At 43.0% G+C, this 17,500-nt stretch overlaps 1 protein-coding gene and 1 long non-coding RNA gene across 4 annotated transcripts in view; one reads left to right on the top strand and one right to left on the bottom strand.

Moving 5' to 3' along the window:
- Positions 1 to 3,168: 3,168 nt before the first annotated feature.
- Positions 3,169 to 17,500, bottom strand: part of NOL4 (nucleolar protein 4) — a 512,661-nt gene continuing 498,329 nt past the window's right edge. For 2 of the 3 annotated variants that reach the window (XM_085891232.1, XM_085891224.1), the window contains exons 10-11: positions 11,867 to 12,095; positions 3,169 to 5,927 (exon numbers count right to left, since the gene is read on the bottom strand). In XM_085891232.1, the coding sequence (XP_085747358.1) occupies positions 5,728 to 5,927; positions 11,867 to 12,095 (429 nt within the window). In that variant the 3' untranslated portion in view covers positions 3,169 to 5,727. The remainder of the gene's footprint in view (positions 5,928 to 11,866; positions 12,096 to 17,500) is intronic. The other variant, XM_085891239.1, reaches the window with a different exon arrangement.
- Positions 4,068 to 12,003, top strand: LOC147034925 (uncharacterized). Its single transcript, XR_015060787.1, has 3 exons — positions 4,068 to 4,207; positions 5,743 to 9,639; positions 11,879 to 12,003. It is a non-coding gene; the product is annotated as an uncharacterized LOC147034925 (long non-coding RNA).

Raw genomic sequence — 17,500 nt, forward strand, 5'->3', positions numbered from 1 at the left:
TATTTATATCTGTTGAAACTTTCTTCAATTCAAACTTACCGTTGGAATCGTGTTGCTTCAAAAAACTGTGATGTCTAGCTTTGCTTTGGATCATCCAGCACCTTAAAACCTACTCTTTGGACAAATTAAACTTTGAATGGAGGAAAGTTTCAGAATAATTTTGTTCTTTGCCTAACTTGTGTCAAGCACTTGTGGTTTGCTCGTGCTTTGTGTTTTTTCTTTCTTTAATATTTTTTTTGCAAATCTGGTTTCAAGATAAACCGAGTCAGACAGATAACTTGGTTTAGTGGAAGTTTTCTCGTGAAATAATGCGAAAGCAAATGAAAGTCGGGATGTGGAAAATGAACTTGAAGATAGATCTAAACGCAGGCCTACTTACCATCCAGCAGTACTCGTCCTTAAGAAGAATAATAATAATAGACCAGCACCACAGATCATCAAATGCCAATGAACAAGGTCCCAAGGAAGCACTTTTCAGTATGTTAGAAACCTCCCTCCAAACTTCTAAAATGGACATCTGCCAGGATGTAGGGAGTGGCTGAAGCTCCCAGTCTGTCAGAACACACACACACACACACACACACACACACACACACACACACACACACACACACACACACACACACACACACACCACAATATCCAGTACAGGAGGTCCCAAATGAAACACCTAAAATGCAGCATCAGTGGCACCTGAATAGAGAATGGAGAATAGTACTCCATAACAGACATTTTAAGGGGTGGCACCTCTTTTGGCAGATGACCAGAATTGCACCCCAAAGGGCTACAGATCCAGCACAGGACGTCTCAAATGAAATGGGCTCAGAATGAAGTGTCCAGGTCCTCTGAATTATGGTATGACCATTAAGACATTTTAGGGGGTGGTGACCACCCTGGCAGACCACCTGATTGCAAAATCAATTGCAGTACACTGATGAATTGTTATCTCATAAAAATGCACTTTATCACGTGATGTGTTCCACATTTACCAATTGCATTCTTATTTTATGTCTCTAAAACGGATTGCCCTCCCTGTTTGGGGAAGTGAATTCCACAGTTGACAAAAAGATGTTCACTGAAAATACAGTTGATAGCCTGTGTATATATCTACACGTCTTATATAATATATTCAATATTTTTGTTATACTTGTTATCCCTGTCATTTTCATCCTAGAAAAGACCATCTTCAATCTTAGAATGACCGTCACGATGTGCATTGACATTGAAGTCACTTCAGCGCAATCCAGTCACACTACTTCAATCTTGTGAATTGGGATTACATGTGTGACTGTCACGATGTGCATTGGCATTGAAGTTACTTCAGCACAAACCAGTAACACTACTTCAATCTTGTGAATTGGGATTAGATGAACGACTCCGTGTCTGTATCACTCACTCCATTGCTCCTCGTCGTCCTCATCTTTCTGCTGTTCATCTTTACCTGCCGAAGCAGTAACTTTCTCCTCTTCCTCAACTGGGAATATCGTGACAGATACTCCAGGAAACATACACAATATATTTTCCTCACATTCGCCAGGGGATTGTCTCGGTGTACTCATCCACTAATTGACATTTTCACGTCAGTCTTCATTGATATCTGCCATGTGCTTCTGTCCATACCTGGTGCATATGAAGGAGGACGATGTCTAAACATCCGGGGATGGTCCATCATACATCAAAAACCGTTCAGCGGAGGAAATTGAATCTTTACCACATGTTGCATGACCATGTGTTATAGCGGTCACTCTTGAGGTCAACATAGGCCAATTTTATAAAATCCTCAATTTTCATCCAGTTGACTTGAAATTTGAAGAGGATTTGCATATCAAGTTACGGAAATCAACCAGCACTTATTTTTGAGGTCAACATGGGTCAAAAGGTCAACATAGGCTACATTTATAAAAGTCAATTTTCATCTGATTGACTTGACATTTGAACAGAATTTTCATATCACCTCACTGAATTCAACCACCAATTATTTTTGAGGTAAACCTCAGCAAAAAGGTCAACATAGGCTGAATTTCTAAAATTGTCAATTTTCATCCAATTGATTTGAAATATCTGTGGTTGAAGGAACAAGAGTAGGAGGTGGACTGCCACTTTTGAAGAGGCCTTCACAACATACAACAAACGTACTTCCCCACCCCCTGTGTTAATTTAAAATAAGTATGTGTGTTTGAGCTATGGGTTTTCGAATAAGCGGGGAAATAAATGAGGAACTAATGAGTGGAGGTGAGCAGTGAGCCTGAATTTTGGGAGTTTCATCAGAAGGGTGTTGCTGGTGGACTGTGTGGCCCTGCACGGACCAGGGGGAGAGGGTGGGGGAACAAATAATGGAAAGGGTAAAAGGTGCAAGACCAGAAAGGAGGTGGGAAAAGACATAGACCACCCACATGTCTGTGATGTGGAAATGATAGGCCCAGTCTCAGCTTGATCATGGGAGTTTCCAATGATCTCGAAGGCCTTGGTTTCTACGCCATCAACCTGAGCAAGGTGTGAGGCAGGGGCACCAGTCCAGAGGGGAGAGCAGTATTTGTCAAGCTGTGGATGAAGGCCTTGTATGTGGATAAGTGTTCAGGTGTGCCAAGGAAGGACTTTGCATGACGGAAGATGCCTAGTCAGCAGCTGGCTTTGGAGGCCAACTTTGAAATGTGGGTTGTCCAAGAAAATCATGGCTGATAGTGAGACCTAGGAGTTTAAATGACTGAATTTCGTTAAGAAAGTACATAGGAGGGTTTGCCAGATGGTCCTTTCGGTGAGAGTGTGAGATTTGTCAGGATTGAAAGACATAGTCCAAGTGTTTGACCAGTTTCTAATTTTTTTTTTCTTTCAATGTTTGAAGAGAGGGAAGAGGCTGCAGCCTGCTGATCTGAAGGATGGGTGATGATGCAGCAGAGGGTGGAGTCGTCAGCAAATAGATGAAGAGCAGCTTTGACAGGGAGAGAAGTTTTTTTTGGGCATGAGCTTCTTTGAAGGTGAAAACAAATTACAAAACCGAGACTGCAGTATCAGGTTTTGCTGAATGTTCTTTCACTAGTCCAACAAATTTTTTATTTTTATCTTTTGTATACATAGTCGAGGCTTGTGGAAGAGGCATAAAAAGAAAATTCTTTGCATTAAAGGAAAATAATTCAGATTGGCAAAAGAGTATTAGAGCTGGAAACCAGGTAGAGAATGCAGTTTTATTTTCCACCACCAAAAGGGTTACACTGAAAATACATGTAACCTTGACATCTTAAAGCTCAACAGTACTTCAGCTATAAATAAGACATTAAGCTGGTGTGATTCCACCCATTTCACACTGCTGTTAAAAAAACATTTCACATGCCTCCTGTAACCACCAAACCCCCCACCCCTCCCCCTTACTCCCATATCCAAATAAATAAATAACTGCACTTGGACATAAAACAAGGTAATAAAAACTTTACAAGCTTGTATCAAATGCATTAAAGTAATCCATGGTAGCTTTGTTACAGTAAATAAAACAGTTCGCATGAAAAAGGAGTAGGTAACCATGCCATCTAATATCAGATGCTTACCTGGAACATATTGCACTAAGAGCATGGTTTTACATCATCACAACCATGTCAGAATGTATACAAACAAACTTTAATTCTACCCACTTATATGGGCATGAAGTGCTGTTTATAGAGTCGATCAACAGTTCATTTTGAACAGTTTGAGTCAAAAATAGTCGCAGCTTATGCGAACGCATTTAATAGGCAACAGGAAACAGAACTTGTATCTCATGAACCAAATTGAACATTGTGTGTGTGTGTGTGTGTGTGTGTGTGTGTGTGTGTGTGTGTGTGTGTGTGTGTGTGTTCTGAATGCACTTCAGTAACTTACTGGTTGTTTATTCATTGTTGTTTATGCAAATTGGCTTTCTTTTCGACTGTCCCCTGGAGGGCTGGCTAGTAAATATTCTTCCAATTCTGTCAAATTTTCAGTCAACTCTGAACGAAGGACGGGTGTCCAAGCAAAAATTGATTTCGAACGTTTATTTTGTGTTGACGAGGTAATGTACATGTGAATCAAACTATCTGCTGCAGTGCACAAAGGTTGTGGTTTGACCGAAATCTACTGTCGAGGAAAATGACGAGACGGCTTGTGTACGTGCGACGTCATACAAGAGGTTCCAAAAGAAATTTCGAATATTCTTTGTGATGGAATCTTCAATTTCTGGACTCTTTCTCTTTTTGTACAGGTGCGTAAGAATGGATAAAATAAAAATAGCTTGCAAAGTTTTGGAATAAATTAGTGTATGTAAAAGTGTTCTTTTTTAAATGAAATATTTAGTTGTACATTTTTATTTTTGGATCCTGTTTTTTTTTTTTTTGTATAAACTTACAGAACAAATTTGTTGTTTATATGAAATCACAGCAGAGAACGTTTTTTCATGCATCGCCAATGCAAAAATAAGCAAAAACAAACCCTTTTGACTTTGTATCAAATGAAACGGCGTTGTGTTAAATAGAAAAATGTCTTGTCCAAAAATGATTGTAGAGGCTCTTTCTGTAAGTCGTTGGTAATGCCAATCATAAGTTTTGATTATCAAAAGTGTGGAGCATAACATGTTGCAGAAAAGTTGCTTCTTTCCTGGCCCGGCTGTAGTTTGCGTCACGTCTAACCGGACATAAAACAAATCTTATGCAAAATTGCAGATGAGTTTTGGCAGATATGACCGAAACGTGTTAAGCATGAAGTGAACGGCAACACCTGAAAAGTTTGAATTGCAAATTTTTGAAGAAGAAAAGTTTCCGAAATTACGAGCAGCAAACGTTGAAAACTTTTGCGTTATGAATTTGAGAAATGCACTTTTATGAAAGTGGTGACAAATTGTCGGAAAGATTTTTGGTACAAGTTCCCTTAAAGCTGCCCTGTGATTGACAGCATGTAACGAGAGTCAAACTAACCCATGTGAATCATGTCTCTCACCCATGAAACCAGGTGCACCCGATAACTCTCACTTATTGTCAAACTACCCTTTTTGCATCCACCAAACCCATTTACGTCCATCGAAGACTGCATTGATCACCAAGACAACAAACACTCCACTGCATTAACAAGCACAGAATGGTGCACCACCATATGTATCCAGGTCTGCAGGAGCATTCTTGCTAAATCTTTCAAAGCGATGAACTGATCTTTTTGCATTGTAATTGGCCCAGTAATCCTGCACCGGAATCCTAACAGGTGAGTTCCCCTCCATCCACCAATCGTTCTGCCACACCTCCATTGCTAAATAAAAGCACCATTAGAACTTTATCGGGTCTTCAGCTCTGGAGAAATGACTTTTTGCAAATGCAGGTCTTCATCAAAACTTTGTCCACAAGAAGAATGAAGTTTGAAATAAAAATCTGAAAAAAGCAAAATCCTGCATTGAATGCTTTTCCATGGTAATCACTACTCTCGCTCTAAGGGGTGGCTGCATTCAGCGAATGGAAGTCACAATGATAACAACTGAGTAGTTACATCGATACCTGATTAAGCAGAACCATACACGTATATGTTTACATAAATGATGTGCAACAGTTTTATCATGTGAAGTGAAAATGCTGCACCAATGTTGTTTAGAATGTAAAAGAAAGGCATGGCTTCTTAAAGGCTTCATTTGAGGCCTGCAAGAAAGGAGGCCTTAGAACAGGTGCTGAAAACAGAATGAGTGAGATAGTTTGTGATTGCGTTTTTAGTCTTCTTGTGTTTTATTCTTGCTCAACCTCATGCTCAATTGTGCTGCAGAATTAGACCCTCAAGCTCGTCGGCGGAGCGAAGAAGAAAAGCTGCAGACTCACGGTAGCCAGCGACGAGCTGACGTACTGCACTAACCTCTGTGGGACTCAATTGTGCAATAGACCCTTTTCCTGGCCCAGAAGGTGGACTTCCACCTCCCGGTGTTAGTTTCTTCATGCTCAGGTCTGTTGGGCCTGTGAAACAAGGATTAGAAAAATAATTGTCAGCAGTATAGTGCTAAAAACATCTTTTTATGAAGAGAATTCTAAATATTTTATCCCAAACACAAGCTCAACCATAAGCCTCATATTGTAAATGAAACAAGAAAAAGAGCAATCAGAGATTGCAGACCCTTGCCAGGACTTTTGTGTGTTGTTTGTGTACTGGTGTGTTCCGTAATTAATGAGACATAATTAGAACTGCCACTTTATAACTGCTGGCAGTGATTGTGATGGCAATGATGACATGATATAACAGCGATTAATGCTGGCAGTGATGGCTGTCTGCAGAGAGATACCAAGATGTCCTGCTTTGAGGCAACCCCGTTTTTATTGGACACCTGACCCTGACCCATGACGTTTTAAATTATTACTCAATTTAATCTAGAATGGGATTAAAGTATATTCAATTCAGATCAAATGGAAGACCAAATAGGTGCAGTCATGCATTGGAGTAATCAGAAGGAACCCAAACAAGCAAAAAACAATGATGAAGTCATCAGGAGGAACCTGAATAGGATTCCAATTTCAGCTGCTACTTTTCTAGCCTCAAACGCATCCAGGCACAGCCAAGTGAGGTATGGGAGCATGTGCCGGAGCAGCGCATCACTGCGTCCACTTTCCGCCGACACTCCATGGGCCTCCTTCTGGCCATCCCCCAGGCAGATGCCTGGCCAATCGCCATCTCCTTGAGAAGCTGATCAACATGCTGCAACCACAAGACATGTGGTTGGCCCATTGGCCTCCTCCACTCACGAGGCTCCCTCGCTGAGAGAATCTGGTGAGCGGGATCAGCGTCAGGAAAACGAGCCACATGCCTATACAGCTGCAGCTGGCACAGACTATGCAAGTAACAAATCTCATTTGAGTGTCTCTCAGCAACCGCTCATTGGACACAACGTCTGACCAGCAATAGCCCAGGATTCTCCGAAGAGACCTGGTACCAAAGGAATTAAGTCGCCATCTCAGATCCCTGGTCAGAGTCCAAGTCTCACATCCATAGAGCAAGTTTTGACCCAGGAAATACATAATCCCAGTGGATCCGACTCCTCACTCAGCACCTCGAGTGCCCCCAGAAGGATATCTAGAGTCTCCGTAAAGATGACTGCATCATCTGTGAAATCAAGCTCAGAGATCTTGACATTCCCAAAAGATGCATCACACCATAATCTCTCTGACATCCTCCCCAGAATCCAGTCCGTACAAGCACTGAAAAGTGTGGGGGCCAGTACACCCCCCCCCCCGAAACAAATTCCAGTAACAACTAGAAATTAGTCAGAGATGGTATCACCACATATCACAGCAACTCTCAGAATATAGTTCAGACATCAGATTGCTCAGTTTTGGTGGCACCCCACGAAGCCCAAGAATCTTCCAGAAAACATCCTGATTCACCGAATCAAATGCTTTGCAGAGATCAACATCGGCTACATGCAGCCCCTGCCAAAACTCTCGTTTGCATTCAGTTAGGACCTCAAGAGCAAGGATACGGTCAATTGTTGACCTCCGGTATAAAGCCTGACTGCTCTGGATGCTGGTGCTCAAGCAGATCATGGTGAACCCGATCAATAATTATCTGAGCAAAGACCTTGCACGGCACTGAGAGCAGCATCGCCCCTCGGTAGTTGCTGCAGTCTTGGCGATCACCCTTCCCTTTCCAGAGAGGGACAACAAGGCCCCTCTTCCAGTCAGTTGGGATGATGCCTGTGTCCCAGGCAGAGCACAGAACTGCATGCAACGACATGAGTACAGCAGTTGCACCAGCCTTGAGAAGTTCAGCATGGATGTCACAGTTCCCAGGAGCTTTACCCCATTTCAACCGGTTCACCGCAGCCTGTGTTTCCACAAGCGATGGTGGATCAGAGTTGATTGGAGGGTCAGCAATAGAGATAGTAACACCGCTGACATCCAACTTGACAGCTGGTGGATCAGCCTGGTACAGCCACTCAAAGTAACCAGCCCAGCAGGCCTTCACTTCACACTCTTATGTCAAGAGCCCTCGACCATCCACTCTAACTGCAGTAACACCGAGGGATGGGCTTGGAGGTGTGCAATGCGTGAATTCCGCAATGCATATGCAAGGCGTGGAAGTATGCAATGCGAAAGCAAGACGAGAATCACTTGAACACAGGTGATGCTCTGCCCCCTCACAGATTCCTCACACATAGGCCTCCTTGTCCACCCTTGGTGCACGTATAGTTTTACGCCTCAGCTCTCTGAACAAATCAGCTCTGCCATTCAGACTGGCCCTGCGACTGGTCAATGGTATCCAGCGTCCATTGAGAGACAAAATTCTTCACCCTACGGTGAGTTCCAAGACATCCACCGGCAACATCAAGGACGGTGGTATTGAAGGCACTCCACAAACTCCTCAGTTACCCTCTCATCCTTGAGCTTGCTAACATCCAGCCCATGCTGGGATGGGGCCATTCTCTGAGATTTAAGCTGCATCTTCAGAGTTGCTACAACAAGCCCTTGGTCAGTGTTGAGGAACTGAGCACTCCGGTAGACCCTGCATTTCTGGACCATCCTACAGCGACCATCAACAAGCACATGGTCAATCTCCTTGCCACAGCACCAGCGTTGGAATACCAAGTCCAGTGATGAGCCTGTGGGTGCTGAAACCATGAACAGTCCACACTAAGTTCATGACTTATTGCAAAATCAAGGAACTTCGTGCTATTCTGGTTCATGGTTCCACACCCATGGGGACAAACACATGTCTCAGAACCATCCTGATCAGTTCCACGCGATGCATTGAAATCCCGCAAGACAAGAAGAGTATCTCGCCTGGGTCAATGATCAACTACAGATTTGAGCGTCGCATAGAATGTGTCACGGTGAGATCACTCGCCTCAGTTGGAGCATTCACTGAGACGAGAGAAACGACACCTAAAGAGTGACGAATCCTTCATCTCATAATGCGCTCATTGACCGTTGTTACCTCAATTGCTATTGTAATCAGCTTATTGGACACAGCTACAGTAACTCCTTGGGCATGGTAACCATCAGAGCAACTACACCAATCGTAAGTGTAACCACCTACCATGATCTCGCCGCAGTCCAGTCTCCGAACCTCAGAGAGTGCTGTAATACCAATATTCAAACGCTTGAGCTCAGATGATAACAGAGACAGGTGATCATTCTCTCTTAGGGATAGGACATTCCAGGCACCCACCCGAAGTGACCACCTCAGCTTAACCCAAGGAGACCGCCGTGTGGTGCACAACACCTCAGCACCACCCCGACACACACACTAACACAATCTGACCCGGGAAGGCAACCCCGTGGATTTCCTCCAATCATCAAAGAGTGGGGGTCCCGAAGTCTTTACCCCAATCCTGTCATCTGGTGAACTGCCCTACAGAGGGCAGCTGCACAGGAGGTACTCTCACGGAGTGGGTTTTCAGATTTTTTTTTTGTGGTTCATTTTGCAGAGTGAAGTGTTTTATGGTGGCCAGAGTACAAATCCTGCCACCAACCTTAGAAGAAAAGTAACCCTACTGCAGGAAGATGTCTGCAGACACAGTTGGGCACAACATATGGATGGCTGTTGGCTCATAAGGTGCTTCTCGGCCCTTTGTCAGGTTTTGCTTTTAATCCTGCTGAGTGTCCATATCCATATATCCTCCTCACCAGGAAACCTAGTGAAGATGGTTTCGTCACCGATAAACCGACCATGAAAAAGGTAAGTTCAGGTTTACTTGGTACCTGTGGCAAGTCACAGATTTAATCTGGCCTGACCTGTTCTGGAGCAAATTTTAATCAGTTTTTGGTTAAATCCAATATGGCTGCCAAACCATGTGACCTATGACATCATCTGTGTGAACCTTTTGTTCCTCATGGATAGATGGTCAGACGTGTAAAATTTCACCTCAATCTTTTCAGCCACTTCAGAGAAGATTTTTGAAGTTAAAAAAAATATTTATCATTATGGTTGCCAAATCACCTCTCTGATGACATCAGTTTTTTTTTCTGTTGACCATTTTATCCCAACTTGACCCTCAATTTTTTTCATACTGATCAGATGTAGCACTCTATGTATGCAATTATGACGTCATAAAATATCACTTATTCATCATGAGGAGTCCTTCCTATGTGCCGGGTTTCAATTTTTCTCCTCGGTGTGGTTTCAGAGATAGAGGTCCAAAGTTTTTTTCCGTTTTTCCAACATGGCTGCCACACCACATGATCGATGACGTCATAATTATGATTTAAACATTCCACATGATTGGTCGTACCTATGGTGAAAAATTTGTCTCAATCTGACGAGGGGTTGCGGAGAAAAACACAAGTTCTGTGCAGACAAACAAACAAGCAGTCATAGACTGGTACTTACGAAATCGTCAACTTGACCTCTGACCTTGTCTAATAAAAGCTGTCTCTAGACAAGGTGGCGATGCAAACCAGAAGTTTCTATGATGATTCTGTAGCAAACCATCAAAAATCGAATGTTTGACCTCACTGTGACCTTGACCTTCAACTGATTTTGACCAAAATTTTACCAGCACTAGCCATCACCCTCCTGAATCACGTGGTGTAATTTGACATTGGTAGCTTCTTCCGTTCTCGAGTTATCGTGCCTACAAACAAACACACACACAAACAAACACACAAACAGATGACGGAAGTCATCAATATACTTACGAAATCTATAGATTTCGTCAGTAACAAACGGACCCAGACGCAATGCCCTTTCTTTCAGCAAGGGTAATACACAAGGAGGTTGGAGAGCATGCATGACATACACAATTAGACAAATGAACAAATGGGACATTTTTGGGGGAATATATTTATCCATGTATTGTCTTCTTGCATATCGTAGCTTGGCCGCCAGGTAGCTAACATTTTGTTGGGGCACAACTATGCTGCTGATGCTGTCTGTGCCCTTATACCAGTACACTGGTACTCATTTCACCAACATCACAAGGATGACAGGCTGAGTCAACCCCACCTGGTGTTAATTCAGCAGCCAACAGGGCTTGAACTCAGGACCCTGAGTTCCCGAGCTATCTACCCTTACCACTAAGCCAACACCAAGCTTTTCCATTCAATGTGAGAAGCTTCGAGCTGGGAAGTCCTGGAAGGCAATGCATCCTTTGTGGGAAGAAAATCGAATGGGTTAAATGTAAGATAGTGGGTTTAACTGCACCCCATGGATGCTCAACCCCCCAGCCACAAAATACATGCCAATGCAAAGCTTCCATTCTGTTTTGGAGGCAGTCATGTTGAGCTGAGTATTTTGTCAGCCCCAAAATCTCGAGATACCTGCCAATGAAGTACCATATGGTATTTCCATCTTTGTTCATATGCAGCACAAGGCTGCAGGGTAGGATCATTGGCTGAGGATGTGGCTGTGCCGCTCTTCCGCTGATGCAATGTCACTTGCTGGTTCGGGCAGCAATTTGTAATTTGTTCATGGTGCCAGTGATAGCTCACCTGCTCTTCACTAAGGACACCATGGGATCTTTAACGTCCACCAACTAATGCTGGCAGACAATGTCCATCCGAGGGATGACACACACATTGAAAAATCACCCAGCCTGTGAAGCATCTGAATAACAGTTTCTAGCTGTGTCAGGATTTGAACCCAGGCAAGACAGCTTAGAGTCGTGTGTGCATACCTGTAGGCCATCTTGTCAGCCCACTATGTTTATTATTATTTGCTAATCAAAGCTAATGAAATTTGGTGAAATATTGCACCCAAATCCCCATTTTCCTTCTCTTTTCTACATCATCTACATAGCACCCTTCCAAGATTCCATGTTGTTCTCATATAATTGTAGTTGTGCAAGTCTATACAACCTGCTGGTGACCCCTTAATGGTTAAAACACCAAATTTTGGAAACCCAACTTTATAAAAGGGTAAATGAATAAACACATGAGAATGCACTTGCTGTGTTTGAGAAACTTGCCATTGTTGGCAGGGGTGTATTGCGTTGGTGCTGGCGGTGGCGGTGGTGGTCCCAGAGACTGAAGACTGCTGCCTCTCCGCCCATAGCTGTGCTGCGAGTAACGAAATCCTCCGTTGACATGCGGCAGCTCAGACGGGAATGGTGCAATGGGTGAAAATGTCGGATTGGAGGCTGCTGTGAAATCGGCCGTCTGCAGAGAGGATGGCCTATCCAGGGCCAGTGGCTCATCCTGGAATGCCATTAAAGGATAGTTTGGAAAAGTGGGGAAAACGAAGCAACAGCCACAGAGATTAAAATCCATATGAACAGCTTACAGATAGGGTGGATGATGACCATTTTCAGTCATCTGACTGCACTTTAAGCTTTAATGACAGAGTTACACCAGAAAGCAGTACAAGCAGTCTGTTCATCACTGTCAACAGGCTGCGCATTTGATCTGGCACCAGAAACAACCACACAGAATCTAATTACTGTATTCCCCTGTACACCTTTACACGGTTCCCTCAAAGCCTTCATGGACATCTTTAATTTACTATGGCTATGAGTATTGCATTGTTAGGTTCATGTGTATTCAGATTACCACACTGAGGTGCTCCCTGACAATTCCATTATGTAGGACTTTTGTATAATATATGTGATCAGATTAGAAGAAATCCTTCTTCTGGAAGAATACATTTTCTGGTATTCTTCTGAGAATAGAAAACTTCTGGTTTCCAGTGTTGTTTGTGGTTGGTGGATTCGACGCTCCATACGGCACAACAGAACGAGCGATGCTATTTAAAAAAAAAAAATTTCGGATTCATTGTGATTTTGTGCAAGCTGTGTACTCCATATTCCTTAATACGTTACAGTAGTGTTCGTGGCAGATTAGCAGATAATTTTGTTTTATTTTGAAGTGTCTTTTAACATATATATACTGTATATTTGTGCTATAAGAGAGATGTGTGTTTGTGTCGTTTTTCTCAGAGATGGCTGAACGGATCTTCGTCAAAATTTCAGAGGTTCATCAGTGAGTGTTGGGGAGCATTTTGGACAAAAAAAAATTGAAAAAATAAGTTGGATATATATGTTTTTTTTAATCACTCCATAGTGCCGAAGACTTTTAAACATGGTGAAAGCTCAAATTACATGATCCCCAACCCTATTCCTTAGTTGGTGTAGGGAAGTTTTCGGCCCCCACCAAAAAAAGAACAGGAAACAACGGGCAATGCCGGGTACTTTGGCTCATTCATGTATATTATCTACACTGTATATGTATGTATGTATATACATACCAAAAGAAGGCTTCAACCCGATAAATGCATCATGACATTAAACACCATGAGTGCATGCACACTGCTTCACTTCCTTCACTTCCCGGTTAGCTTCAGCAGTGCACACTTGAGTCCATTTTAAAGACCGAGGATTTAAAGGTCACAAGTGAAGGACGGTGGAGTCGCCAACCATGGTTTTGCACTTGTGAGCTCGTCAGGACGACACATCACATCATACCACATGATTGTTTACTTGTGACCATGCAACCTAGTCGGCTAAACCTCCTCGCTTGATAGAGCAGGAAGGCGCAGTTCACGTCCCATAACAGCCGAAACTGCACGATCTGTGAGCAGTAATGTCCGTCTGCTACACGCACGCACTCATGGCGTTTAATGCCATGATGCATACATCAGGTTGGAAGGGCCTTCTTTGGATTTTTGTCATGCCTGACCGCAACCCCACCTCCTGGTTGGTGGGGCAGTAAGGCAGAGGTAAAGTTCTCGTGTCGCAGACCGACATTACTGCTCACAGATCGCGCAGCTCCGGTTGATATGGGAGGAGAACGGTGCCTTGATGCTTTACTAAGGTATAAGGTTTAACGCATGCATGCGCATACACACAGACACACATATATGTTATCATGTGACCGATCACAGTGCTGCTCAATCGGCAGGAGATACAAACCTTTCATTGTATTCTTGAGTCGCTTTCCGACGACGCTTTGGCTTGGAAGTGAAATATAAGAAGCATTATTGTTGTCCTAACCCTTGTATTTTGCATTTTATTTATTATGATAACAATATATCAATAATGACATTGAACAGGATGGTGCAGTGGAAGTACACTTACCGATATAGTCTCGGTTTAATTCTCAGCTGAACTATAAAAACTCGGATCAGTGCTTTGCACACAGGGTGTTGCAAGTACACCATCCATCGGATGGCCATTCTGCTGGGGAACCGTCTGTGAGCATGAGTTCACAGACGTTAAAGATTCCATTGTTTGTCGATGAAGACTAGGTGAGTTATCACTGGCAACCCTCAACAAATTCCACATTCCTGCCACCTTCACTCAAACGTCAGCCCTGGACGGCCAGTTCGTGAAAGACTTTGGCAACAAACTTCCTGCTGCTGACCCCACCAGAAGGTGGGAATACTATCGACCGTTAAAGTCGTCATAGATATGTTATAATTCATGCAAAGGTATACCGATGCCTATGTCTTTACCTTTGCAGCAATTTATTTATAAAGTTCTTCCATCAGCCTTAGATTTGTGTTGAATAGTAATAAACTTAAATATGCCTTTACTCACACTGTGCATAGTGCAAGTTAGATTCTTGGGTTTTCAGGAACTGTGGGAAAAAAAAATTCCTACCTGTTTTTGATTCTGTCAACATAAAGTCAATAAGCGGATTTCCCCACAGGATGTGGGAAAGTTTATGCAAGGAGAAGAAAAATCTGACAAAGGAAGCCATATGTAATGCAAACAAAAAAAACAGAAAATAAAGCCTTTACAGAGGCAGTTGGGGGTAAGAAGCAGCTCGTTTTCATTTCAGAGTCAAACCAAACCCAATGAATATCAGGAAGACTGAGACAGGAACCATTCCGGCACAATTTCAACTGTCAGTGTGAAGGTTCAGTCCCCACATGCAAATACCTTCATGTTGTATGTAAGTGCAAAGAACAAACCGCAAACCTAAAGCATAACTCAAATCAGTTTTTCCTCGAGTTCTTATCTCTATTCAACACTGTATAGCTAGCCAAGGCTGTCAGGATGGCACAGAGGTAGTGCAGCTATCTTTGAGCCGTTTCATCGGGATTTGATTCTCGACATGACATGAGAGTACAGACTGTTGACTTGGTGTTCGCTGGCATGGTGTAGCGTCGCAAAGTGATTCACATTTGCAGGCCAACCGTGGAAACAAGAGTATAGATTAGCAGGCTGGTAACAATCCAAACTTAATGATAATTCATGATGATGGACATACAAACAAAATTGTTTCAGTTTGATGGACGTACAAACAAAATCCAGTGTTTTGCAGGCAGGGTGATGCATTGATGCGTGTGCTGTCCCTGGGATGGACGCTAAAGCTGGCGTCCTCTCTGCCGGCATCAGTTGGTGGACGTTAAAGATCCCATGATGTTTGTCGCGAAGAGTAGGCGAGCTATCATTCTGCAGAGCGCTTGCTCAGAGACTGCTTTGGAAGCACCGACTCTCTGTGAAGTGTATGGTACGTTGATCATGTTTTTTGAACAAATATTTTTTTGAAATCCCATTTTGTTAATTTTTTTTCTTAAACGAATAATATACTTTCCACAATATAAGTTGATAAAATATGGTTCATATATATTAAGTCAATGAATGGAACCCACCAGTTGGGGAAGTAATTTCTCATTCCCCCTCACTTCCCAGTTATTGTAAATTGTTGCTCTTTACTGTTTCATTCTTCATTTATTCACCCTTTGATTCGAGTACATTCGACTGCTCAACACGAGTAGAGTCAAATCAGTCACAAAATGGTTCAATTTATCTTACCAGCTAAAAAAATGCAAAGAACATACTTATCTCCTTGGGAAATGAGGTGCGGATGATGTTTTGCTCGTTAGTCCTTCAAAAGATGATCAAATATTAATAATGATTAAAAGAATAAAATATCAGAAAATTATTAAGTGTTACCTTTTGGTCTTTGACCCTACAGCATTGTTGCTGTTTTTAATGTCATTTGTTGTTAAAAGATGCAATTCCCCAAAATGGTGTCAATATGGGAAGGTGGCCACCAGGTGACACATTTGAAAACAAAATTGTTTTCAAACATGTGAAGTGAATAAAATTGGTTTTCATCAAATCAAAAGTGGATTTGAATGTGGCAAACATCCATTCATAAGCAAGCAGGGCTCTCATTGATGAAATTCCACCATCATATGGATTATGAATAATCTTAATTTTTTGAATCATTTCACAATGTTTGATTCTATCAATGTTGGAGAGGCCCACAATGCAATCTTTCAAACACTTCATGACAACAGTGAAACAAGCAACACCCTCTTAATCTAGCTCCTCCATGAGCCTCACTCTGTAAACGAACAAACAAACAACAATTACCTTCATGGCTAAAATTTTGCTTCTGGTATCGTCATGGGTCTGGCAATTAGATTAATCCCCCTGACACAAATTGTGGTGGACGAGTGGGTATCAGCCAGTCCGGATTGCCAAGCGGTTTTCCTGCGGAGGCGGACATGTTGATCCTCAGAGATTTTAACGCACACAGGAGGGGTGGGGCGCGGCACTGATGGACGATGGAGGCACCTGGAAGCACAGCACAAGGGGTTTATACTCGAACCCCACGACAAATACACAGACACAGCAACTTAAAATAAATGTGGATTTAATGAAAATAGACATATTTACAAGGGTAATTCAAAATGTAATAATATGCGAGGTAAACTTAAGGTAAAGTCAAGACACCTCGACACACGGACTTAAAAACACACAAGGGGGAAACGAATTATAAGAAAAGCAACTCCTCCCTTTATTCTGACAGTTGGCTTAGTCCAGAGATGGTCTTTATGGAACTTGGAATCGAGGCGCTTCATCCTACATATGTAGACGTGCCAAAAATGGCGCCGAGCCGCTCTCTCGCTGTAGCAAATGTACGTCGGGCAATTCGTCAGCGAATTTCAACACCAGGGCTCGGAAACGCCATGAAGCTTCTTCGTTGATCGTCTCCACTGACGCCGTGGCACTCTGCAGAATGGCGCTGTCCCCTTCAGCGACATACACGAGGCTTTGAGGTCCATCTCTCATGACCCAACCAAGAGCCAATTGCCAGCGTCTTGCTCCACCATGGGAACCAATTATCCTCAGCACAAACACGAGAATCGCGCCGTCTTCTTCATGCATTGAAGGAAAGCCATTTTGTCATGCCGAGACGAGAGCAGTGAGATCCTCCGTCCCAGCCACGTTCCTCTCTTAACTGCAAGCGTTCCTGACACCGAACTTGTGCGTTCGCCCCCGATCTCTCTTCGACGTCACACTGAACAACTGTCCACCTCCGGGGCATGGCTTGCTCGCACAAAACCCAGGAAGGCAGGGCCTCTGCCTGCTCGGCACGTCTGGCTTGCTTGTGGTTATGCTTGTTGGTGGTATAAAAACGCAACTCCTTCATGGCTGGCTTGTAAATGCAAAAACGTAGGAATAGATCACAGGGGGAAATCACATACTGGGGAGAAATTATCCTTAATCCCTATCTAATCAACACCGCACCACCCCATGTGTGGTGACACGTAACACTTAAGATCACAGTTTCCCTACTTAATTTGCATCAAGATGTCCCCGACGCGTCTCCAGACCAAACAACTCTATTCAATCCTAACTTTCCAA

This window comes from Eptatretus burgeri, chromosome 1, assembly GCF_056783735.1.
Source record: "Eptatretus burgeri isolate ZD-2024b chromosome 1, Ebu_testis_v1, whole genome shotgun sequence".
Classification (NCBI taxonomy): Eukaryota; Metazoa; Chordata; class Myxini; order Myxiniformes; family Myxinidae; genus Eptatretus; species Eptatretus burgeri.